This window comes from Bombina bombina, unplaced genomic scaffold (genome assembly GCF_027579735.1).
Source record: "Bombina bombina isolate aBomBom1 unplaced genomic scaffold, aBomBom1.pri scaffold_925, whole genome shotgun sequence".
NCBI classification, from domain to species: domain Eukaryota; kingdom Metazoa; phylum Chordata; class Amphibia; order Anura; family Bombinatoridae; genus Bombina; species Bombina bombina.
This window is the reverse complement of record NW_026510903.1, coordinates 36448-61858: the sequence shown is the minus strand read 5'-3', so window position 1 is coordinate 61858 and position 25411 is coordinate 36448. Positions and strand designations below refer to the sequence as shown.

At 39.1% G+C, this 25411-nt stretch overlaps 1 protein-coding gene across 1 annotated transcript in view; it reads right to left on the bottom strand.

The window, feature by feature from the left end:
• LOC128643519 (tRNA pseudouridine synthase-like 1) overlaps positions 1–11858 on the bottom strand; it is a gene marked incomplete at its 3' end in the record, with an annotated part of 82313 nt that extends 70455 nt beyond the window's left edge. Inside the window, exons 1-3 of the mRNA XM_053696363.1 lie at positions 11586–11858; positions 11049–11111; positions 10240–10320 (exon numbers count right to left, since the gene is read on the bottom strand). Of these exons, the coding sequence (XP_053552338.1) occupies positions 10240–10320; positions 11049–11111; positions 11586–11858 (417 nt within the window). The remainder of the gene's footprint in view (positions 1–10239; positions 10321–11048; positions 11112–11585) is intronic.
• Positions 11859–25411: the final 13553 nt, after the last annotated feature.

Below are 25411 nucleotides of genomic sequence, written 5' to 3'. Positions count from 1 at the left end.
CTGAACGACCAGCGACGTACCCTGTACATCGCTGGTCTTTTAATGGGGCTTACATTTTTGAAAGCGAGACTATTTTAGCCGGCATGCAAAAGGGAGGGAGATCATAATAGCGTGGTCTTGCTGCTGGATTATTATGGGCCAAAAAGAAAAAAAAAGTTACGACCAGCGATGTACAGGGTATGTCATGGTCATTAAGGGGTTAAAGGGACAGTAGCCAAAAGTAAATGTTCATGTTTTAAAAAGAACATACAATTTAAAACAACTTTCAATTTTACTTCCGTTATTAAATTTGCTTCATTCTCTTGGTATCCTTAAAAGGGACAGTCTACACCAGAATATTTATTGTTTTAAAAGATAAATAATCCCTTTATTACCCATTCCCCAGTTTTGCATAACCAACACATTTATATTAATACACTTTTTACCTCTGTGATTATCTTGTATCTAAGCCTCTGCAAACTGCCCCTTATTTCAGTTCTTTTGACAGACTTGCATTTTAACCAATCAGTGCGGGCTCTTAGGAACTCCACGTGCGTGAGCACAGTGTTATCTATATGAAACACATGAACTAACACCCTCTAGTGGTGAAAAACTGTAAAAATGCCCTGAGCTAAGAGGCGGCCATCAAGGGCTTAGAAATTAGCATATGAACCTCCTAGATTTAGCTTTCAACTAAAAATACCAAAAGAACAAAGCAAAATTGGTGATAGAAGTAAATTGGAAAATTCTTTAAAATTACATTCTCTATCTGAATAATGAAAGTTTGTTTTGGACTAGACTGTCCCTTTAATTGAAAAGTAAGCTCAGCGGCAGCAATGCCCTACTGGGAAACCATTTGGAGAGCCAATTACAAAAAAGCATAGGGATGCAAGCTCCCAGTAGTGCATTGCTGCTGCCGAACTACCAAGGTTTACTCTTCAACAAAGGACAAAGCTAATTTAAAAATAGAAGTAAAATGAGTGCGCATGAAAATAATAAAAAGTTACAAAAGCAAAATGATACACTAACCGTGTAACAATGTGTATTTTATCATTTAAAGGCTATAATCCAATGTTTCAATCTAAGATCCAAGTGACCTCAAAAGGAAAGGGAGAAAAATTGCAATAGTGAAGTTCTGTTTAGTATATATAACGGGTGCAGCAGACAGGAACTTAGTTAAAGGGACACTGAACCCACATTTTTCATGATTCAGAAAGAGCTTGCAATTTAAAGCAACTGTCTAATTTACTCCTATTATCATTTTTCTTTCATTCTCTTGATATCTTTATTTGAAAAAGAAGGCATCTAAGCTAAGGAGCCATGGACAGCACTTGTTTATTGGTGGGTAAATTTATCCACCAATCAGCAAGAACAACCCAAGTTGTTCACCAAAAATGGGCCGGCATCTAAACTTACATTCTTGCTTTTCAAATAAAGATACCAATAGAATTAAGAGAATTTGATAATAGGAGTAAATTAGAAAGTTGCTTAAAATTGCATGCTCTATGTGAATCACGAAAGAAAAAAATTTGGATTCAGTGTCCCTTTAATCACTGAGGTGTGCATTTCATCAAATCTCATCGAGAATGAACTGCAGCCGAGACTTGCAAGTTGAAGATTTAAAACATTAAAAAAACAAACCGACTTGGCATAGAGGATATACAAGACAAGAATAAACAATCTGCAGTTCTACGGTAAGGAAAGAAATCAGACACAACTCAGCATTCACACCTGATCTTGGAACTAACATTAGGTAGTGCAATGTCCCCGTTTCTGATATAATCTGGTTAAAAGTATGTCCGATGTACGTTTTACCAATAGTTCCTTTGGCTTTTTCAAGGAGTCCTTATCTTTTGAGGTCATTTGGATATTCACATAGATTGAAAGATTGGACTATATCCTTTAAATTATACTATGCACATTGCTACACAGCGTTAGTGTATAATTTTGCTTAAATGAAAAGTTGTTTAAAACTGCATGCTCTATCCTATCTAAACCATGCAAGTTTGTGACTTTACTTTTCCTTTATTTTTTTAATATAACCGTGACATCATTTACACGTAGGTTACCAAAGTGACAGTACAACTCAAGTACCAGAACATGTAGTAATGTCCTGAAGAACAGGGCGCTCTAATACGGCATATCAAACATAACTGAGTGACTTGTGTCAACGGGGCCAATTCGCATTCTTCACAAGTCGAAGAATCTGAATCTGAAATTTGAATAGACTCAGCATCAGAATCCTCCATAACTAGATAGAGAATTAAATAATATGGATTAAAGAAAAAAAACTTAAACGGCACCTGACACCCACAATGGCTGGGGCACTCACCACCTACTAGAACCAGACACTAGCAGACTAATTTTTCAGTCGCCACACGGTCAGAAATGGGGAAATGGAAGACCAGAACGACCCAACCATAAGGTTGCGTCACTACCAAAGGCCTTTATGTTCTAGCCAAGAGCCCAGTTAACACTACACATAAGCAGATCAAGTGTGATGAATAGTAACAGCGCCTCCGCCATAGACTTGAGAAAAGAAAGCAGGCGCCGATTGCTAGTGGAGCTGTTAATATGAGTCGGGATGGTTTTGCAGAAAGACTCTCCCTGCATCTCCGGACTCTAACTTTCATCCAGGACCTCACTGAGAGACTGATAGGATTACTTAAAGCTCCCGTCCCATGTAGAAGAGTACTACTCTCCATAAGAGACAAAAACTTCTGACACTTCTCTGCCAACCTCCTGGGACAAAAGGCAAAGAATGACTGGGGAATGAGGGAAGTGGGAGGAGTATTTAAGCCTTTGGTTGGGGTGTCTTTGCCTCCTCCTGGTGGCCAGGTTCTTATTTCCCAGAAGTAATGAATGCAGCTGTGTACTCTTTCCATTTAGGAAGAAAATCTTTCACTTTTATACAGCAATATTTCCATCATCTGCTGGGTAAATTCCCTGAGACTTGTCTGTAAAAAATAAATATCAACTAACTGCGAATCCAGACAAACAACATTTTGCTTCTAACTTTTCTGCTCCCCCAGGTGTAGTACTTCTTCATACAGAATAAAAATAGGAAAGGAACAATACTTTAATGTGATCTAAGTGGTAACAGTACATTCTAAAATGAAAAGGCTTATTTTGTCTTACACACTGGGGTTTCAACTGTATTAAAACCATCATTTCTTTAACTTCCTACATTTTTAGAACAATCCAATTTTGTCAAGGCAGCAACATTATAGTACAAAGTGAACTAGCCTAGCATCAGAGATACATACGGCTAGATCACAAGTTTTTTTCGGTAAGGCTTACCGGGCTAACACTCTTTTTTTTCTTACCGCTCCCTTAAGCCAACGCTGGTATTACGAGTGTTCTTTAAGCCGGCGTTAGCCTCGGAAAAGTGAGCGTTGAGCTAAATTTAGCTCCACATCTCACCTCGATACCAGCGTTGCTTACAGTAGCGGTAAGCTGTCAAAACGTGCTTGTGCACGATTTCCCCATAGGAAACAATGGGGCTGAGCTGGGTTAAAAAAAATCTAACACCTGCAAAAAAGCAGCGTTCAGCTCCTAACGCAGCCCCCATTGTTTCCTATGGGGAAATAAAAGTTATGTCTACACCTAACACCCTAACATGAACCCGAGTCTAAACACCCCTAATATTACACTTATTAATCCCTAATCTGCCGCCCCCAACATCGTCGCCACCTGCATTATACTATTAACAACTAATCTGCCGCCCCCAACATCGCCGACACCTACATTATATTTATTAACCCCTAATCTGCCATTGACAACGTTGCCGCCACTATAATAAAGTTATTAACCCCTAAACCTAAGTCTAACCCTAACCCTAACCCACCCTAGCTTAAATATAATTTAATTTAATTAACTAATAGTTACATTGTAGCTAACTTAGGATTTATATTTATTTTACAGGCAACTTTGTATTTATTTTAACTAGGTAGAATAGTTATTAAATAGTTATTAACTATTTAATAACTACCTAGCTAAAATAAGTACAAAATTACCTGTAAAATAAACCCTAACCTAAGTTACAATTACACCTAACACGACACTATCATTAAACTAATTACCTAAACTACCAACAATTAATTACAATTAAATAAACTAAATTACGGGAAAAACCCCCCACTAAATTACAGAAAATAAAAAAAGAATTACAAGAATTTTAAACTAATTACACCTAATCACCCTAATAAAATAAAAAAGCCCCCCAAAACAATAAAATTTCCCTACCCTATACTAAATTACAAATAGCCCTTAAAAGGGCCTTTTGCGGGGCATTGCCCCAAAGTAATCAGCTCTTTTACCTGTAAAATAAAAATACAATACCCCCCCAACATTACAACCCACCACCCACACACCCCTACTCTAAAACCCACCCAATCCCCTCTTAAAAAAACCTAACACTAACCCCCTGAAGATCACCCTACCTTGAGCCGTCTTCACCCAGTCGGGCACAAGTTGTCCTCCAGAGGGTCCGAAGTCTTCATCCGATCGGGGCAGAAGAGGTCCTCCAGACGGCAGAAGGCTTCATCCAGGCTGCATCTTCTATCTTCATCCTTCCGGAGCGGAGCGGGTCCATCTTCATTCCAGCCGACGCGGAGCATCCTCTTCAAACGAAGTCCTAACGAAGAATGAAGGTTCCTTTAAATGATGTCATCCAAGATGGCGTCCCTTGAATTCCGATTGGCTTATAGCATCCTATCAGCCAATCGGAATTAAGGTAGGAAAAATCCTATTGGCTGATGCTATAAGCCAATAGGATTGACCTTGCATTCTTTTGGCTGATTGGAAAAGCCAATAGAATGCAAGGTCAATCCTATTGGCTGATTGGATCAGCCAATCGGATTGAACTTCAATACGATTGGCTGATTACATCAGCCAATAGGATTTTCCCTACCTTAATTCCGAGTGGCAGATAGGATTCTATCAGCCAATCGGAATTCAAGGGACGCCATCTTGGATGACGTCATTTAAAGGAACCTTCATTCTTCGTTAGGACTTCGTTTGAAGAGGATGCTCCACGTCGGCTGGCTTGAAGATGGACCCGCTCCGCTCCGGAAGGATGAAGATAGAAGATGCAGGCTGGATGAAGCCTTCTGCCGTCCTATTCTGCCCCGATTGGATGAAGACTTCGGACCCTCTGGAGGACCACTTGTGCCCGGCTGGGTGAAGACAGCTCAAGGTAGGGTGATCTTCATGGGGTTAGTGTTAGGTTTTTTTAAGGGGGGATTGGGTGGGTTTTAGAGTAGGGGTGTGTGGGTGGTGGGTTGTAATGTTGGGGGGGTATTGTATTTTTATTTTACAGGTAAAAGAGCTTATTAATTTGGGGCAATGCCCCGCAAAAGGCCCTTTTAAGGGATATTTTTAATTTAGTATAGGGTAGGGAAATTTTATTATTTTGGGGGGCTTTTTTATTTTATTAGGGGGATTAGATTAGGTGTAATTAGTTTAAAATTCTTGTAATTCTTTTTTATTTTCTGTAATTTAGTGGGGGGTTTTCCGTAATTTAGTTTATTTAATTTAATTGTAATTAATTGTAGGTAGTTTAGGTAATTAGTTTAATGATAATTTTGTACTTATTTTAGCTAGGTAGTTATTAAATAGTTAATAACTATTTAATAACTATTCTACCTAGTTAAAATAAATACAAAGTTGCCTGAAAAATAAATATAAATCCTAAACTAGCTACTATGTAACTATTAGTTATATTGTAGGTATCTTATGGTTTATTTTATCGGTAAGTATTTAGTTTTAAATAGGATTAATTTATTTAATTATGTTAAATTAATTTCGTATAATTTAAATTATATTTAAATTAGGGGGGTTTATGGTTAGGGTTAGACTTAGGTTTAGGGGTTAATAAATTTATTATAGTAGCGGCGACGTTGGGGTCGGATGATTAGGGGTTAATTAATGTAGGTAGGTGTCGGCGACGTTGGGGTGGGCAGATTAGTGGTTAATAAAATGTAACTAGTGTTTGCGAGGCGGGAGTGCGGTGGTTTAGGGGTTAATACATTTATTAAAGTGGCGGCGATGTCCGGTTGGCAGATTAGGGGTTAATAATTGTAGGTAGGTGGCGGCAATGTTGGGGGCGGCAGATTAGGGGTTAATAAATATAATGTAGGTGTCGGCGATGTTAGGGGCAGCAGATTAGGGGTTCATAGGTATAATGTAGGTGGCAGCGATGTCCGGTCGGCAGATTAGGGGTTAGATATTTTTAATTTAGTGTTTGCAATGTGGGGGGCCTCGGTTTAGGGGTTAATAGGTAGTTTATGGGTGTTAGTGTACTTTTTAGCACTTTAGTTAAGAGCTTTATGTTCCGGCGTTAGCCCATAAAACTCTTAACTACTGACTTTTAAATGCGGTAGGAGTCTGGTCAGGAGAGGGTCTACCGCTCACTTCTTCCAAGACTCGTAATACCGTCGGGGGATTTGTGGTAGCCTCGAGTCACGGAAGAAAAGTGAGCGGTACACCTGTACCTGTCAGACTCGTAATACCAGCGGGCGTTAAAAAGCAGCGTTGGGGCCGCTCAACGCTGCTTTTTAAGGCTAACTCCAAACTCATGATCTAGGCGATAGTCTCCCATCACAATCTCATAAAATAGTATAATATACATTACTGATAAGAGGGGAGTATCATTATATTTTAATAGTAAGGGGGAAAAGGTTAAAGCAACATTAAACTCAAAGGACCAGATTACGAGTGATGCGCCAACAGTTACGCGCGAGCGGTAAGGTTTTTTTTGGAGATGATGGTGCACATCAGGTTTTTCGCTCTTATTACAAGTTGAAAGTAAACGCGATCGTTTGAGTGCAATAGAGGTTAACATATAGCCGAGTAGAGAATAGGAAACATATAGTTATGAAAGATAAGGGTCTGTAGACTTGTCATTAGAACTGTCGCCCAAAAATGTAAACGGGCGGGGCCTGTGGACCATCATCGCTCCAAAAGAAAAGAATTTATTAGGCAAGTATACATTTTGTTTTCTTTCATAAAAACATAATTAATGCTTACCAGATAAATTCCGTTCCTTCCTGGCAGGGAGAGTACACAACTTCATTCCTTAAACTTCCTCTATCCCCCAGTCATTCTGCCGAGCGAACAAGGAAAAGTAGGAGAAACATGAGGGTATAAAGGTGAAATAATATAAAAAGGGAGCCGCCCAACAAAAATAAATACGGGCCGGTCGTGGACTCTCCCTGCCAGGAAGGAAAGGAATTTATCTGGTTAGCATAAATTATGTTTTCCTTCCATAAGGCAGGGAGAGTCCATGACTTCATTCCTTACTGTTGGGAAAACTACACCCAAACTCCAGAGAACACTGAATGAATAACGGGAGGGAACAAAAAAGAGGCAGACCCTATTCTGAGGGCACCACAGCTTGCAAAACTTTTCTCCCAAAAGCTGCTTCAGCCGAAGCAAACACATCAAACTTGTAAACCAGGTAGCCGGCTTTTACAAATTTGATCCATAGAGGCTTTGTTCTTAAAAGCCCAGGAGGAAGCCACTGCTCTAGTGGAATGAGCCGTTATCCTCTCAGGAGGTTGTCGTCCCGCTGTCTCATAAGCTAAGTAGATGACACTCCTCAACCAGAAAGATACCACCCATGCGGCTGTGCAAATACAAAATAAATTTATAGGCATCATACATACTTTACGTGTAGGTATCTAATACCCCTTTGTTTATAACTGGCTTCAGTAGCCATCACCGTGAAATAAAGAGAATTATTACCATACATTGGTCCATCATATGTGATGATCCCTTTCTGAAAAATCAGATATCCAGCAAATCTAGAGTAGTCTTTAGGAGAACCCCTACTATCAAAAATAAATTGGTACCCAGTAAAATAGTGAGGGACAAAATATATTTAAGCAACACAAATAATGTCACTAATTTGAATAAGAAAACTTTTCTGGGTAATTTTGTACCTAAATGTGGTATTTTTAAATGTCATAAATCTATTTAGTATAGTTTATATAGCAAGTGTTTGTTAAACGTTTTTATGCCTGATGAAACAACATTTCGAGGTTGAGAAATGCGTTGCATGTTTTTATACTTTTATTAAAGTAAGTTTTTACTTACCACTTGCTGACATTCTTTTATTTTTATATTGACAACCTTTGATGTACAATAATTTGGGGATTTTCCATCTGAGTCCTTGGAGCTCCTGATATACCGAAGGCCAGTCTGCTGGGTGACTGTTATAATCCCAGCCTGCTACATTTGCACCAAGAGGGGTGCTATACCACACGTGAGTGAAATATCACTTTTATTACTACTATTCACCGAGCCATACAATACTAGGCCATATTGGCATTGTTTTGCTTTCACCTCATCTAGAGATTGCTGATCCTATACTAGAGGCCAGTCAGCTGGGTGACTGTTTGATCCCAGCCTGTTCCATCTGCACTGTACAAGTGCTTCACCAAATGTGAGTGCAATATATCACATAAGAATTTCCATATAGTTAGACAATACTAGGCCATGTGGCGCATCTGTCTTCCTATGTCATTTACAGATTTCTGAACCTGGATCGTGACCTGATCCTCTACAGATAGCTGCCTGGACCTACAACTACATACTGTTCCTGAGGAGTATACTAACACCTATCACCATTACTTAGGACTGTGGTATAATGGCGTTTTAATACACTATATTATAACATTTTTATATGGTTTCACATTTGATGGGTTGTCATGTTTGCCTATAAATATATCATAACCTAATCTGTGTGACATATATTATCTGTTTGGATGTTATCCAAGGGCGCCCCCTATATATATATACTTTTCTATTTGGTCCCACAACAACACACCCCTTACTAGAGAAAGGGCTACAACACAGATTCTGCCAAAAAGGAGAAAAGGACTCGGATAAGACATCCATAAAGGACACCAATGAATCACAAAGTGGGGCACAAACGAGCCCCAAGGACACAAAGCTAAAACCCAGAAAACCAGGGCCAAGCTAACAAGAACCAAACCATCCAGCAGACGGAGGCAGACCCAAACCCCAGTCTGCACAGCATCCAAGGGTTCAATAATCCTGGAGTCTGAACAGAGAAGATAATCTTCCCTAAGTAGAGTGTATCCACACCCTAGAGACACCTGAAGACAAAGGTCTCCAAAAAACGCTGAAAAGCAGCTCAGAATATCTAAATATTCCAAAACCCTAAGCCTCGTGCTCCAAGCTCATACAGGCGAACATCTGCATCCCAAGATGCAGCCAAACCTTCCCACAAGATATGAACATGGAAGATAAACAGAGCCCTCTAAGGAAGACTCACCAAAAACTCACATAGCCCGAGTACTAAATTAGCAGAGCAAACAGATCTCTGAGCACCAGACCAGCCCAGCTATAGGCATGTCTGATAGACAAGGGGAACAAGGAGATCCCAAACCCCAAGCCTCCTGGGAAATGGAAAATTAAGGGCACTCCCACGGAGAACCCCCTAGGACTTGGTATAGAAAGAGCGCAAATGGACCCCCTTAGGAAGTCCTGGCACAATACCCCTGTCATTGACCACAGGAAGACTTAAATCTCCAACAGTCGGAACAGAACAAGCCACAGAGCCGCAGTAAGCTGCCCCCATGCATAAAAGCAATAAAAGTTACTTGCTCCAACCTCCTGCACGCAGGGCAGGAAAACAACCCTCCAGAGATAGGGAAAAAAAATCACCTCTGAGAACCAGCCGGTACTGAGGTAGTCCAACCCCCCCCCCCCAAAGGGGAGGGAACGGACAAAAACAGCACCCATGCCCACAATGACATGAGGAGGCCGTAGCCTGAATCAAAGTCCAAGACCGAATGACGAATCATCCAGACACAACTGTTGATTGCAACAGAGAAAAACTCCCTCACCAAAAAGGGAAACACATTCTGCCCTTAAGGGCAAACAGTCCACCACTGAATACACTGGGTCGTCATGAACCATTCCAACAGGATCATAAAATATCCAGACCTTCCAAGAAGAATACGAGACAAGAACCCTGTCCTGAACAGTCCACCGGAACGTAAGTTTCCAGACATCCAAAGAAGGATCAGAACAAGAACCTGGAACCGGTTCCCGAGGCCATTCTTAAATAAACTATACCCCCAGGGGAGCACAAGAAACCCCATCTGAAGCAGAGCAGACATCACAGGGAATGTGATCTGGGCTAACCCGGAAACCGGGTACAGGACTCACTCATAAAATTCCAAGCCCAAAAGGGAAGAGAACACCCCTAGTAGGAGACCAACTTCCTACCAAAATGGAGCAAGGCAATGACAAGTCACGCAGCCACTCTAGAGCTCCAGGCACAATGGACAACACTCCCAAAGTCAAAGACTAAGGGAATATTTATGAGAACAAAGTCACTCAAAAATATAGTTCAGAAACAGACTAGTCTCCATAATCCTCTTAGATTATTTTTCCGTAGGCCACACCCAAGAGAGAAGAATGCAAAGCATCCCAAGTCCTGGCGAAAGAACCAAAGCGGAAAGCTATCAGTGGAAAGAAGGAGACAACACAGTCTATTGTCCCCAATGTGGAAACGACTAACTCCCGGAAGTGGCAAGAGCCGCAAGGCCCTCAACTTCCTAACTTAAACGGCCAAAAGCCGTCAAGAAAGGCAGGACAAAGTCCAGACAGCCTCGACCCAAAGGAAGAGAAATATAAACAGGAAATAAATCCTAAAAGGACAAACCCAAGGAAGCCTCGGAAGGCAAGTCTATCAGGAATGAAGGACATATAATCCACCGAACCTCCAACCCCCTACGGGGAGAAGGGTACACTAGTCCCCACAGAGATCGGGAACCAACTGGAATGTTGCAGTGGATCTCAACATGCCCCGGCTGACTAAAATCAAAAAGGCCAATGAGGACTGAATACAATCCCCCATGCCTCTAAGCAAACCAAGGACCATTGTGTCCTCTTAGATGCTAGCTGTAACTTGAAATGAAAAACAAGGAAAACAACCCATTAGTGGTGAGAACCACTCAGTGCCCCAGCCGAACAAGCCAGGCACAACAGGTGCCACGTGTCTGATATAGACCTCAAGACAGAAGGATCTGTACCCAGTCAGGATCAGCCTGAAGCAAAGGGCACCCAGGACTGTCAAAGGCCACACAAGTCACCCCCTAGAAGGGAGAGATAAACAAACAGACAGAGGACGAAAACATGTCCTCACTCTTAAAAAAACCTACATAGAAAAAAACAGAGCGACCACAAAATCGCGAATATCCATTCCAGAGAAGAAATTTCCAAATGAAATATAATAACAAACATGAGCTTTAAAATCAAATAAAATCCATCCTAACCAGATTAACATTAAAGATAGTGCAACCCGCAGGTTATCGCCCAGGAAGAACGGACACCCCTGCAGGACCAGCCCAACAGGGATTCGATACTCCCAACCTCAGAACTGGAAAAGGATACTCAAAAGAAGACGATAAGAAGATCACTTCATCCCCTTATGTCTAATAGTGCATGCCATTCGAAGAGGAAGACTGAGAATCCACCAACCCATTAAGAGTGGGATCCTCTAGCAGCGCCAAAACGTGCCTCAGTAGAACACGAAGGCGCGCCAGTCTATAACGAAAAGAAAAACTTACCCCCGCCAGGGCAAATAAGGACCCTGGCCCCGAAGGTTGCCCCCCTGAAGCCTCAGGGGTAGTCACTCCTCCAGAAGGCTGAACTGGACCAAGCGATCCCAGGCCTGACGAGCCCTGGTTAACAGAACATGGACAATATCGTAAACACACTCCTGGGAGCTGTAAATGAGCCAGCGCCAAGGATATGGCCATGCGGGACCGTGCCGTAACCTCCGGAGGAAACAAGCCACCTTCCAGAGAAGGATAAGCAGCATTTGGGTCACCTGCATGCATAGTAAGGGATGGTTGTAGGGAACGCGCTTCTCGAGAAACAGAATCCCCAGAGGCGGATGACTCAGTGGACCGCTGAATCCCCGATCACGAGGAATGGAGCACTCTAAAACGGCATTCGGAACATAACTGATGCACATGTATTACCCGGGCCAATTCATATTCTTCGCAAGTAGTAGAATCTGAATCAGACATCTGTTTCCAAAAAATAAGAATTCTCCATAACTGGGATACTGAAAACAATGGACCAATAAGACAAATATCAATGGCATCTTAAACCCACAATGGCTGGGGCACTCACCACCTCCTAGGACCCAGACACCAGTGAACCAGAAATTTTTCCGTCGCCACACAGTCAGGAATGTGGAAATGGAGAGCAAAAATGTAACCACGCCCTGTCACAAGGTGTACAGTGTGGTCCATGGAAAAGTGCGCCAGACTGTAAAGGCTGCGTCACTTGCCATACACATAAGTGCCACTACACATTAGCAGACATAATAAAATAACAAATATTATTAAAGACCCCCCTGTTCAATAACCCCCCTCAGGAGATATTAACCCTTGATTCCAAGATACAAAGGCACCTCACTGAGACCCTGTGTTAAAGTTATCCCCAAAAGGTTGTAGCCCCTCTCGGATAAACTTAGTATGATGAAAGTAAAATAAAAAGATCTTACCGGAATCTACGCCGTGGAACAGGAACATGGCCCTTCAAGTGTGACAGATAGTAGCATCGCTTCTGACATGAACTTGAAAGAAGAAAGCAGGCAGCGAAACTCGTCAACGCCGATTGCTGGTGGATCTGTTAACATCAGTCGGAATGGTTTTGCAGAAAGACTCTCCCTGCATCTCCAGACTCTAACTTTCATCCTGACTCTCACCGAGAGGCTGACAGGACTACTTAAAACTCCAGTCCCATTTCCGAAGAGTACTACTCTCCATAAGAGACTATCAAAACTTCTGACACTTCTCTGCCAACCTCCTGGGACGAAAGTATTCTAATGGATATGGAGCCTATTATTGTCCCTAGGAAATTCACCCTGGTACTTGGGGTAAGAGAACTCTTTTCCAAGTTTATTTTCCATCCATGTGATTGAAGAAGACTGAGACTCTGAGTGTTCTTCCGCTAGACAAAAAGATGGTGCCTGTACCAAGATATTGTCCACGTAAGGCGCTACTGCAATACCTCCTGTTCTGACAACGGCTAGAAGAGCCCCCAGAACCTTCGAAAATATCCTTGGTGCAGCAGCTAGGCCAAACGGAAGAGCTTTCAACTGGAAGTGCTGGTCCAGAAAGGCAAACCTTAGGAGCTGGAAATGCTCCCTATGTATCGGAACGTGAAGGTATGCATCCTTCAGGTCTATGGTGGTCATAAACTTACCTTCCTGAACCAGAGGAAGGATTGACCGTATTGTCTACATCTTGAAAGAGGGAACACTCAGGAACTTGTTTAGGCACTTTAAGTCCAGAATTGGACAAAAAGTTCCCTCCTTTTTAGGAACCACGAAAAGGTTTGAATAGAACCCCAAACCTCTTTCTGCTGTAGGTACTGGGACAATTACTCCTAGAGAGGAGAGATCCCGTAAGCAACCTAAAAAGGCAGTCCTCTTCTCTGGTCTTGGTGACAGTCTGAGGAGAAGGAATCTGCCCCTGGGCGGATGAGATTTGAATCCTGTCCGGTATCCCTGAGATATAACCTCCAGGACCTAAGGGTCCTGTACATCCTGGAACCAAGTGTCTGAAAAAAGAGAGAGTCTGCCCCCTACTTGATCCGATCCCGGATCGGGGCTGCTCCTTCATGACGATTTGTTCTCTGCGGGCTTCTTAGTCTGTTTGGACTTATTCCAGGACTGAGCCGGCTTCCAAGTACTCTAGAGCTGCTCGGACTTGGATGAGGATTGCTGTCATTGTGATTTGTACGAAGTTTGAACAAAAATTAGACGATTGCCATTCCTTAAGGCCTATTCTTCTTATCATGCGGTAGGAAGGCACCCTTCCCTCTGGTAACCATAGAAATAATGGAGTCCAGCCCTGGACCAAATAAAATCTTCCCCTTGAAAGGAAGAGAAAGAAGTCTGGATTTAGAAGTCATATCCGTAGACCAAGACTTGAACCACAGAGCCCAGCGGGCTCTCTGGTTTATTCAAAGCCAGAAGTCTTAGCATTAAGGCGAATAATCTGTATATTTGCGTCACAGATGAAGGAGTTAGCAATATTCAGAGCTTTAATTCTCTCCTGAATATCCTCGAGGGGAGTTTTCACCTAAATGAGCGCAGACAGAGAGTGTTGCACCAGTAGGTAGCTGCTCCAGCAACTGCAGCTACAGCTACCGCTGGTTGAAATAAAAATCCTGTATGTTGAAACATCTTCCTCAGAAAAGTTTCCATTTTCTAATCTATAGGCTCTCTAAAAGAAGAACTATCCTCCAGGGAGGATAGAAGTACGCTTACCCAGTATAGAAATAGCACCATCCACCTTAAAGATGGAGCCCCACAAATCCAATTGAGAGTCAGGGACCGGAAATAATTTTTTAAAAGTAGACGATGGAAAAAAAAAGTTCCTATTCTTTCCCATTCGTTATTAATAATGTTCGCCATTTTAACTGGCACAGGAAAAGTCATAGGGACCTTCCTGTCTTCATAAACCCTGTCTAATTTAGGGATCTTAGGTAGTTTAGCCTCTGGAACCTCTAGCGTAGACGGAACCTCCTTTAATAAAAAATGCAGATGCTCAATTTTAAATCTAAAGGAGTGCTCCTCAGCTGAAGGAGGTTTAGAAACTGAAGTCTCAGACTCAGAAAGTTCACCCTGTAAAGCTACAGAGGTTAACTCATCCTTGGATAGCTGGGATATAATAGCTAAAGCTGATAAATATTTAGATGACTCTAGGTCATGAGAACTATGTTTAACCTTTCTCTTACGTTTGCTAGAGGGAGGTAAGGCACTCAGGGCCCCAGACACCACCGACTGTAACTGTGCGGTAAAGTCCACAGGAAAAAAGCCCCCTCCAGATGGAGGATTAGTTGAGCCATGGGGAACTGCATATGGAGAGGGTAGAGTAGAAAGGGCAGTAATCTGTCGGGACATAAATTCCTGAGAGGTAGACGGCTCAGAGGGGCTAATAGCGCTATGAGTATTAGCAGACTTGTCTCCCTTCTTAGACTTTAGAACGGTGCTTAGGCAAATGGAACAAAATTGAGCAGACGGCAAACTACGGCCTCCTCACAATATAAATAAAAATTATTAATCATTACAGAAGGAGCGGAACCTTCTAATGTAGTATTCGAATCCTCCATAGCTAAGTATATATCCACAGAAGGACAAACAAAAAATGCTTTTATTAAAAAAATAGCCCCTTTATAATCCCAATGGCTAACCACCTACTATACCCAGACAGCTAACTGTGAAAACGCTCTCCTTAGGAGTGATGTCCGCAGCAGGATCATAGGAAAATGAAAAGATCGCACCCGGTCACGTGGTGCGTAGGATAGGACTTCTTTTGCTATGAAAAAGGTGCTAAGCTATTATGAGCTGCGGAACACTCAAAAAATGAAAGTGAAACCTGTTTGTTCCAAGCCAAAATCACACGGTCTATGAGTACAAAAACTCTCACATTAAAGCAGTTATAAATAACCCCTAGCTGTTCAAATAATCTCCATGAAGCCCTTGATCCTATCGAGGCATAAAGGAGCCACACTGTGACCCTGTATAGCAATAGTGTATATATAAAACCGTCTTACCCTTCAGGATCCATGCTGAGGAACAGGCACAGCCTCTCAAGTGTGACAGTCTTGCAGCGACGCTCTGACATGGACTTGAGTATGTAATAGCAAGCAGTGAAACTAGTCAACACTGATTGCTCAGGAGCTGTTAGGCGACAGTCTGGATGGGTTCGCAGAAAAACTTTCCTTGCATCTCCAGACTCTAACTTTCATCAATACTCTCACTGAGAGGTTGACATGATTACTTAAAACTCCAGTCCTTTCTTGAAGGGAACATACCCCATTACAGGACTATCCAAAATCTTCTGACACTTCTCTGCCACCTCCTATAGTGACGAAAGGCAAAAAATGACTGAGGGATAGGGGAAGTGGGAGGGATATTTAAGCCTTTGGCTGGGGTGTCTTTGCCTCCTCCTGGTGGCCAGGTGTTGTATTTCCCAAGAGTAAGGAATGAAGTTGTTGACTCTTCCTGGCTTTTGGAAGGAAATGATGATGGTCCACAGTCCTCCATAACATATGGGTTTAATACCCAAGCCGATGATCTATGTTAAGGAAAGGGTGACTCCTCATTAGATTTAGCGCTATTTAGCCCTTTAAAAGTGAGATATAATTTAACATAATAAAAAACAAATTAGGGATTTAGAAACTAACCAAGAAGTAATTTTTAGAGCAGCGGATAAGTGAAGAGGAATTGTTATCTTGGATAGAGAACATTAATTAAGAATTTACGAGAACCTCATACATGATAAGGGATATTGGATGGATGATATGGAATCTGAATATTTGTTGCTGGAATTTCCTAAGATCCTATTATTTTATTTTCTACCAAAAATTCATAAGTCTATAACTGACGTGACCACCCAGGTAGACTGATAATAGATTCCCTCACAGCAAATTTATAGCAGTATATTGATAAATACTTACATAAATATGTGGTCACTCTTATTTAAAAGACTTGAAAGATGTATTAAAATAATAAAACAATTTACAATGAGAAGTAGACATGATTGATAACGTGTGATGTTGCTTCTCTTTAGACTTCCATTAGACATAAAGATGATATTAATAAAGTGGAAAAAAAAATTTAATGGAGATGTTAATTTAAGTTGGTCAAAGATAGTTTTTTATAGAGGCTATTAATTTCATTCTAACACATAATTATTTTTGTTTTAAAGAAAAAATCTATAATCAAATTCAAGAAAAAAGCAATGGTGACTACTTTTGGGCCAAGTTATGTGAATTTGTTGATGCGATTTTGGGAAGAGAACTTCCTTTTTCAATATTAGAACAAGGGGCAAACCTAGTCACTTTTAAGATATATTTATGATATTTGAATTATATTAAAAGGTAATAAAAAAAATCATTGTTATTGTTTTTTAACTAAATAAGCATGAATGTTAGGAATTTGAAATTTACATATGAGATGAGCCAACAACAAATAGTTTTTTCCATGCAACCAGCTGCCATTTGGGTCGCTGGAAGACTAAAATACCAAAGAGTCAGCTGCTAAGAAATGAGAAAAAATCCAATAACGAGGAAGATTATTTGAAGCAATAAGAGATATTAAAAGAAAAGTTTATTGAAAGAGGGTATATGGAAAATGGGATAAAAGCTATTATACAATAAATAAAAGTGCAAAACATGAACATTTGTTACATGGCATGGTTAAAATCATGTGTGAACTGGCACCTGGACATGATATTTTTTAAGTAGACATAACAAAGGTCCGGATATAGCAAAATGTTTTGCTCTTTCCAGGCATGACAACAGTATAAATATATATATATATATATATATATATATATATATATATATATATATATATATATATATATATATATATATATGAATGTGTTTATTAGTATATCATGAAAATTGTTCTTTCATTGGTTATTTAAAGGGGCATGAAGCCCATTTTTTCATTTATTTATTTCAAACTTTTTTTTATTTTTTTAAGAGTAAAGGTATATATATGCAAAGGTATATATTTAAATGAATGTAAAGTTATCTATATAAGCAAAAGTGAAATGATAGTATTGAAAAAATGAATGAGAGTTTCATTCATGAAATCGTTAGTAGATACTTATCTTCAGAGATATTTCCCTATAAACACTGCACGGCTGATAGCTGAAGCTCCGGTCGCCATTTTCAGAGTTTGATGTACAGATTAATCATCTGCAATAAACTAATCGTTGTTCAGCCCCTTTGCACAAACGTAACTGCGGGGGGAAACAACAATTAATAGATTGCAGATGATTCATCTGTCAATCAAATTCTGAAACTGGCTACCGGAGCTTCAGCTATTACCTAACTTTACATTCACTTTTAGCACATGTCCACAAAAATCAAGTATTAATAGAAACACACATATTTCTCACAGACAAACATTAATAAGAAGTATTACTTATTAGCGTAATAGAAGGGGTACCCAATAACAAGGATTTGGTAATTAGGGGTGGGGATTGAAGGGTTACTTTTAAAAAAAATATATATATGAAGTGCAGCGCTCGAAACTCTGCCCACCTGCCTATCTGAAGTTACTACCTCCTTCCTAGGTAGTTATTAAGGTAATTGAAATCTAGAAGTATACAGATGGCGCTAAATAGCTGTGGGTGTTTAATAATGAATGGCAGTTGTGATAGCCTTAAAACATGCTTCTAAAATTGCCTAGCTGAGGATAGACTATGATTTAATTTTAATTAAATATAAAAAAGGGATATTACTAGAAATCAATGTTACTATCTTGGATAGTGCCTAAATTTTCTTATATATAAAAAGAGGGGTATTACTTTTGTTACAGTTTGGGAAATTGCTTATGTTATAGTTATATTTCTATGTATATATTGTTTTTATGTATGAGCATATTTATGTACTGGTATAATATTCTAGTCATATTAATTATCCATGAGAAATATATAAGCTGTCTATTTAATGCCCTGTTTCAGTTACAAAACCATAAAGCCTTTTGTTTACCATATTCTGTCTACCTCAAATAAAATCAGGAGATGGTAAATAAGGGAGTTATTTCCCCAGGCTTTCTCCCATTCAATAGAGTCACCAAATGTTTACATGTAAATAGGAGTCTTTGGCTGTTGGGGTGTGGATGTGGTAGATAACAGGTTATCATGATTTATAGCTATCCACCCCCTACAATAGCCCGTATTTACATGTAAACAGCTAGGACCAATGGTGTTCAGTTTCCCAAATATGGTTAGGGAGGGAAAAATTGAACCAATTGCATTAAAGTAATACTAACAGATGGGGACATGGTTTTAATATATAGAACAAGATTTAGTCAGTAGAGTTAGTGAGGAGTCAGAAGGAGAGGAGAGAGAGGGGAGGATGAGGACAGGAAGCTAGCAGAAACATCCGTACTGTCCCAAACAACCCTATTACAACATCTGAATAAGGTACCTGTATCATGTATATTTGTATAAGTGTATATTTGTCTTGTAAGTAAATGTTAATTGTTATTGTCTTTAGGCCTATGCATTGAATATTGTGCCATTTTATGTTTTTTAGCTGATCTTATAAATAATTGTGTATTTTGAAACCAGCAGTAATTTTAAGAGTCTTATTACATACATTGGGTTATTTATCATTGTTTCATCTATATGTGTATTTATGCAATATTTTAGGCTAGAACCTAGTCAATTCTGCCTATTAATATAATATAAAAATATCTAATCCCATAGCTACAATTTGTACATTGTAAACCCCTTTTTAGCTAAATAATAAGCCAGATTTCATATAGTTTATGTTTTGCATGGTCAAGAAAACATACAATATATATATATATATATATATATATATGCGACAAAAAGCGAAAATGTATAAAGGCGCTAGGCTGAGGGGGTTGGAAAGAGATATGAGAACACAATAAAGTATACCTATATCATACTAGAAGGTGGTGATCCCCTTGGAGCAAAGAACCAACCATATAGCAGCTATCCCTTTGAGAGGAGAGAGAAAACTGCACCAGATGAAAAAAAGAATTCCCCAGCTAGCGCAGTACTTCCCCTCCTCAAAATAATGGAAAAGACAAGAGTACGTGAAAAGAGATGAAGTAGCGCTGGTTGTATAGAAATATAGTTGACACAATCACTATGTGTGAGAGAATAACGAGGAAAAAGACAGAATACACAGCAAATGAAACAACATAAAATATGTGGAATACTATTCTCTAAATGTCCCAGATGCTTGAACACTTATTTGGTATATATGGATAGTTAGAAAATTCCAGACTTGAGGTGTGAGTGAAATGCAGACTTACAAGAAAGAACCTCAATCGTATGAGGTAAGTGATCAGCACATCAGGGAATCCCTCTCGGTAGATTAGGCTTGGCCTCTTAGGATATTGGAGAAACTTCAAACAGCAAGCTTGCCTTTTTCCCTTCTGCTTTCCTGGGTATGGGTGAAACTTCAGGAGGTTAATACACCTTTTCCCTCGGCCTCTTTCAGTATGGATCCTCTCAGGATGGTGGAGAAGTATCAGCAATATATGTGAAAGAAAGAAAGGCCAAAATAGTGTGATAGCGTTTAAAAACCATACACTTTATTTACATACATTCACTCCTAAAAATGCCTGCTTACATCACAAATCCTCACAAGTATGAGGTATTTATACAGCGATAAACAACAAGTGCAATCCAATTTCTGCACTGTTTGCAATTTAATGTAGGTAAAAAGCCACCGATAGCCCCAAACCGATGCGGCCACAAATAGCCACAAACAAATGTAGCCAGTGGATGAGTAAAAAGTCTTATCAATAAAATAGAGTACACCAGAGTATCTGGTTTGTAAGATCAGTCCGTTCCTATTTGGTGAAGTCTAACGCGTTTCAAAGGTTATAGCAATAACTCCTTCTTCAGAGACTGTTTTGTATGTGGACGGATGATCCTTATATTCCCGTATAATCTCGCGGGATTTTTTGGGGAAAGTTCTAAATACACTTCTGATTGGGCTGAATGCTCACACCTCCACTGACGAATGTGAAGTCCATCCTGATTCGTCTGAAACGGAGGTGTGTGTTTTAGATATACAAAGCGGCGTGAACAGAGACCTCACATCCGCTAAGATGGGCGGTATTAAAATGCACAGTAATAGTTCATCTTTTCGGGTGATATAGAGGGATATGCCTGCACTATTTGACACATACTCATGAATCGCAACCTGTTTGCCATATGAAAACGGGCAAAAAGACCATTTGAACCATACATAGCGTATAAGAAACAAAAAACGAAAAAATGTTTCACAATTGGCCTACATCTTACCCCAAACGATGCCCTCATATTCATAATCTAATTAAACAATACTATATCGCAATTATACATTTAGTATAACAGGAGCGGGTTGGCAAAAAAACCCAAAAAAAAACCAGACATCATAATATTATTATACTTTCGTTTAAAAACTTATAGACCAGGTTCGAACCAACAACCTGTGTGTTCAGGGGCAGTGAACTTAACCACTGGGCTACAGCCGCCCAATATATATACACACACTACAGCTTATAATGACCACATATATGTTCATCTTTAAATTTTACATTCTTTATATACATATAACATACATAATCTTGCCCTCTTTCTTATCTTCAGGGAGGAGGGGGCCAATATGTAAGTGAACAGAAAATGGTGCATATACATTTTTGTTATCTGTTGTTGGAGGATCAATGGGTATATATTCAAATCATCTTTGATACAGATATTATACTATATCATAAAAATGGTTCCTTTAAAAAGTAATTCAAATACTTATGTGTAAGAATGTGTTTTAAACTGGAATGTTCCTTAGAGGTATTATAGCTAAAAAAATACATATAATCTAATTAAAAACTTTTCTAAAACTTATCCAACTGGGATGATATTGTAGTCAGGGAATAAAATATATTTATTTAATTTTATATATTTTGAATATTTGTATATTATATTATTATTATATTTTTCTTATATGCCATTTGAATGTGCCCTTGGTTCTATTTAGTAATTAGCAGGAACTTAGTATTTCTACATTACCTGATCTAGTCATGGAAACTAATATTACTGATACTGTAATGTACCTTCCAATGTAATGTATGAAAGTATATATATATATATATATATATATATATATATATATATATATATATATATATATATATATATATATATATGCTACCTGAGGATAACTAACCAGTCTTATATTTCTAAAAAGGCAGCAAGATCTATATCCTTGTTCAGACCGTTTGGTATTAGTGTGTTCATGGTATGAATCCACAAAGTTTCTTTCTTACATAGGGCAATGGTTCTATTACCCCCGCGTGTGTGGGTTTTGACATGTTCAATGATGGTACCTTTCAAACATGATGGGTCTTGGGTATGAACATTTTTATAGTGGAGAGATAGATTATGGGAAGTTTCTCCTGTAGTAATATTTGTCTGATGTTCAGATAATCTTTTCTTATATGGTCTGGTCGTTCTACCAATATATTGTAAATTACAGCTACATTGTAGCATGTATACAACAAAATCAGTTTTACAATTACATAGAGACTTGATATCGAACTCTTTTCCATTATTTGTGGATTTAAATTTTTTTGTTGGTTTGTGTCCATTCATATGATGGATACATGACTCGCAATTTTTTCGGTTACACTTAAAAAAAAACAATGTTTGTTTCCCCAGCCAATTTGAATGGGTCAGTTTGCTGTTTTTTTAACAAACTTGGTGCCAAAACTGATTTCACATTTTTGTTTTTCTTGTATATTATTTTAGGGTTTTCTTTTGTTATATCTTTCAAGAGAGCATCCTTTTTCAAAATGTGCCAGTGTTTGTTTAAAATTGTATTTATTTCCTGGGCCCCCTCGTTATAGGTTGTAACTAAGCTACATGTGGAGTAATTACTTTTTTTCTTTTTTTGAACTGACTCTTTCAACAGGTTCTTTCTAGGGATTTTTCTAGTTTTATTATCTGCATTTTTTAAAATATTGTGATTATAACCCTTTTTTAAGAACTTATTCTTTAGACAGTTTGATTCTTTTTCGTAATCCTCCATTTTGGAGCAGTTACGCCTGATCCTCATCCATCCTTTAAGATGAGGGATGCTTGTATATAAAGCACTTACGTCTAAAGTAGCCCATAGGTAATTTGGTTCCCAATTTATTTTTGTTATTTTGTTTATAGAATCCGTTGAGTCTTTTAGATATGACCTGAGAAGTGGGACTACTGGTTGTAGAAAAGTATCCACAAATTCCGACAATTTTGATGTTAAACAATTGATCCCTGATACTATGGGACGCCCAGGTGGGTTTTCCTTATCTTTGTGCACTTTTGGTAAGTGATAAAAGATGGCTGTAGTTGGATTCTCATTTTTAAAAAAATAAAATTCATTCTCATTTATACAATTGTTATTTTTGGCCATACTTATTAATTCTTGATATTCATTTTGGAAGATTTTTGTCGGGTCCCCCTTAATTCTTGTATAAGTGACCTGGTCCTCTAATAGACATAATGCTTCCTTTATATAGTCTGTTTTTTCCTGTATAACAAGGCCCCCTCCCTTGTCTGCTTCCCTGAAGATAATTGATGCATCTTCTTGTACATTTTTTAAGATTGATTTTTCTCTCACGTTTAAATTGTCTTTCTTAATTTTATATGTATTACAAAATGTATCCAAGTCCTCTTTGACTAAGTTATAGAATACTGGTATATAGTTTCCTTTTGATTGGACAGGGAAATAGGTAGAGGGAGGTTTAAATGTGGTATGTTTTGCATATGATAATGTTGCCTTTTCATTATCATTAATTTCACCTTCCATATTTAATTCTTGGAGGATAATTAAGGCCTCTAGGTCTGTATCAGACATTAATTGTGTGTTGAGATCATTAATGTTATTATAAACATCTTTTTTTTGTTTTTCAAAGTGACGTTTTAACGTTAACTTTCTAATGTATTTGTTCAAATCAATGAACAGTTCGAAAGGATTTGGTCCTTTAGTGGGGGCAAATGATAGACCTTTATCTAAAACACTGATTTCTTCACTTGACAAATTTCTTTTGGAAAGATTAAAGATTTTTGTATTTAATTCACTATTTTCATTTATATCTTTGTTTAAATATTGCGGTCTAATGATCTTATTCGTTGCCTTCCCTTTTCCCTTTCCTCCTCTGCATCCTCTCTGCCTCTTTTTGTTTTTCTGGTTTCTCTCTGGTTCCAATCTGGAAGTTGGGCCAATTGTTGGTTCTGAATAGTGTTGATGTTCCCTATTTGGCTTTTCCTCTGAGGTGGCACTAGAAAATTTATATTGTTCTCACCAGTATTGTGATCTTATTTGTACTGGGGTCCCACTATTCCTATGGGTCTGAGTTTTAGGGTTATTTCCTATATTGCGGTTCACCCAATTTGGTCTCATTCCATTTCGATTGTAGTAGGATTGTGGATTTCTATTGTGTTGGGACTGTGTGTTATTCCCAGATCTGTAGTAATTGTCATAATTTCTATCTCTTGAATCTTTATAATTATGTCGCCAGCTATTGGAAGGTAAATTCTCTCTCGGTCTGTTTGTTACTCTCCCATTGAAATGTCTATATTCATACGTGTTCCTATTAAATGACTGGCTATTTGTATGATGATTTCTATATTCATATGTGTTTCTTTTATCTTGTGGTATTCTAGATACATTGATGTAATTAGGATCTTGTTCCCTATGAGTTTCGTTTTGTAGTGATTGAGGCCTAGATTTGGAGTTCGGCGGTAGCCGTCAAAACCAGCGTTAGAGGCTCCTAACGCTGGTTTTGGCCGCCCGCTGGTATTTGGAGTCAGTGATTAAAGGGTCTAACGCTCACTTTTCAGCCGCGACTTTTCCATACCGCAGATCCCCCTACGCCATTTGCGTATCCTATCTTTTCAATGGGATCTTCCTAACGCCGGTATTTAGAGTCGTTTCTGAAGTGAGCGTTAGAGCTCTAACGACAAAATTCCAGCCGCCTGAAAATAGCAGGAGTTAAGAGCTTTCTGGCTAACGCCGGTTCATAAAGCTCTTAACTACTGTGCTCTAAAGTACACTAACACCCATAAACTACCTATGTACCCCTAAACCGAGCTCCCCCCACATCGCCGCCACTCGATTTAAATTTTTAACCCCTAATCTGCCGACCGCCACCTACGTTATACTTATGTACCCCTAATCTGCTGCCCCTAACCCCGCCGACCCCTGTATTACATTTATTAACCCCTAACCTGCCCCCCACAACGTCGCCGCCAGCTACTTAAAATAATTAACCCCTAATCTTCCGACCGCAAAGCGCCGCCACCTACGTTATCCCTATGTACCCCTAATCTGCTACCCCTAACACCGCCGACCCCTATATTATATTTATTAACCCCTAATCTGCCACCCTCAACGTCGCCGACACCTGCCTACACTTATTAACCCCTAATCTGCCGAGCGGACCTGAGCGCTACTATAATAAAGTTATTAACCCCTAACCCGCCTCACTAACCCTATCATAAATAGTATTAACCCCTAATCTGCCCTCCCTAACATCGCCGACACCTAACTTCAAACATTAACCCCTAATCTGACGACCGGAGCTCACCGCTATTCTAATAAATTGATTAACCCCTAAAGCTAAGTCTAACCCTAACACTAACACCCCCCTAAGTTAAATATAATTTACATCTAACGAAATAAATTAACTCTTATTAAATAACTTATTCCTATTTAAAGCTAAATACTTACCTGTAAAATAAATCCTAATATAGCTACAATATAAATTATAATTATATTATAGCTATTTTAGGATTAATATTTATTTTACAGGCAACTTTGTAATTATTTTAACCAGGTACAATAG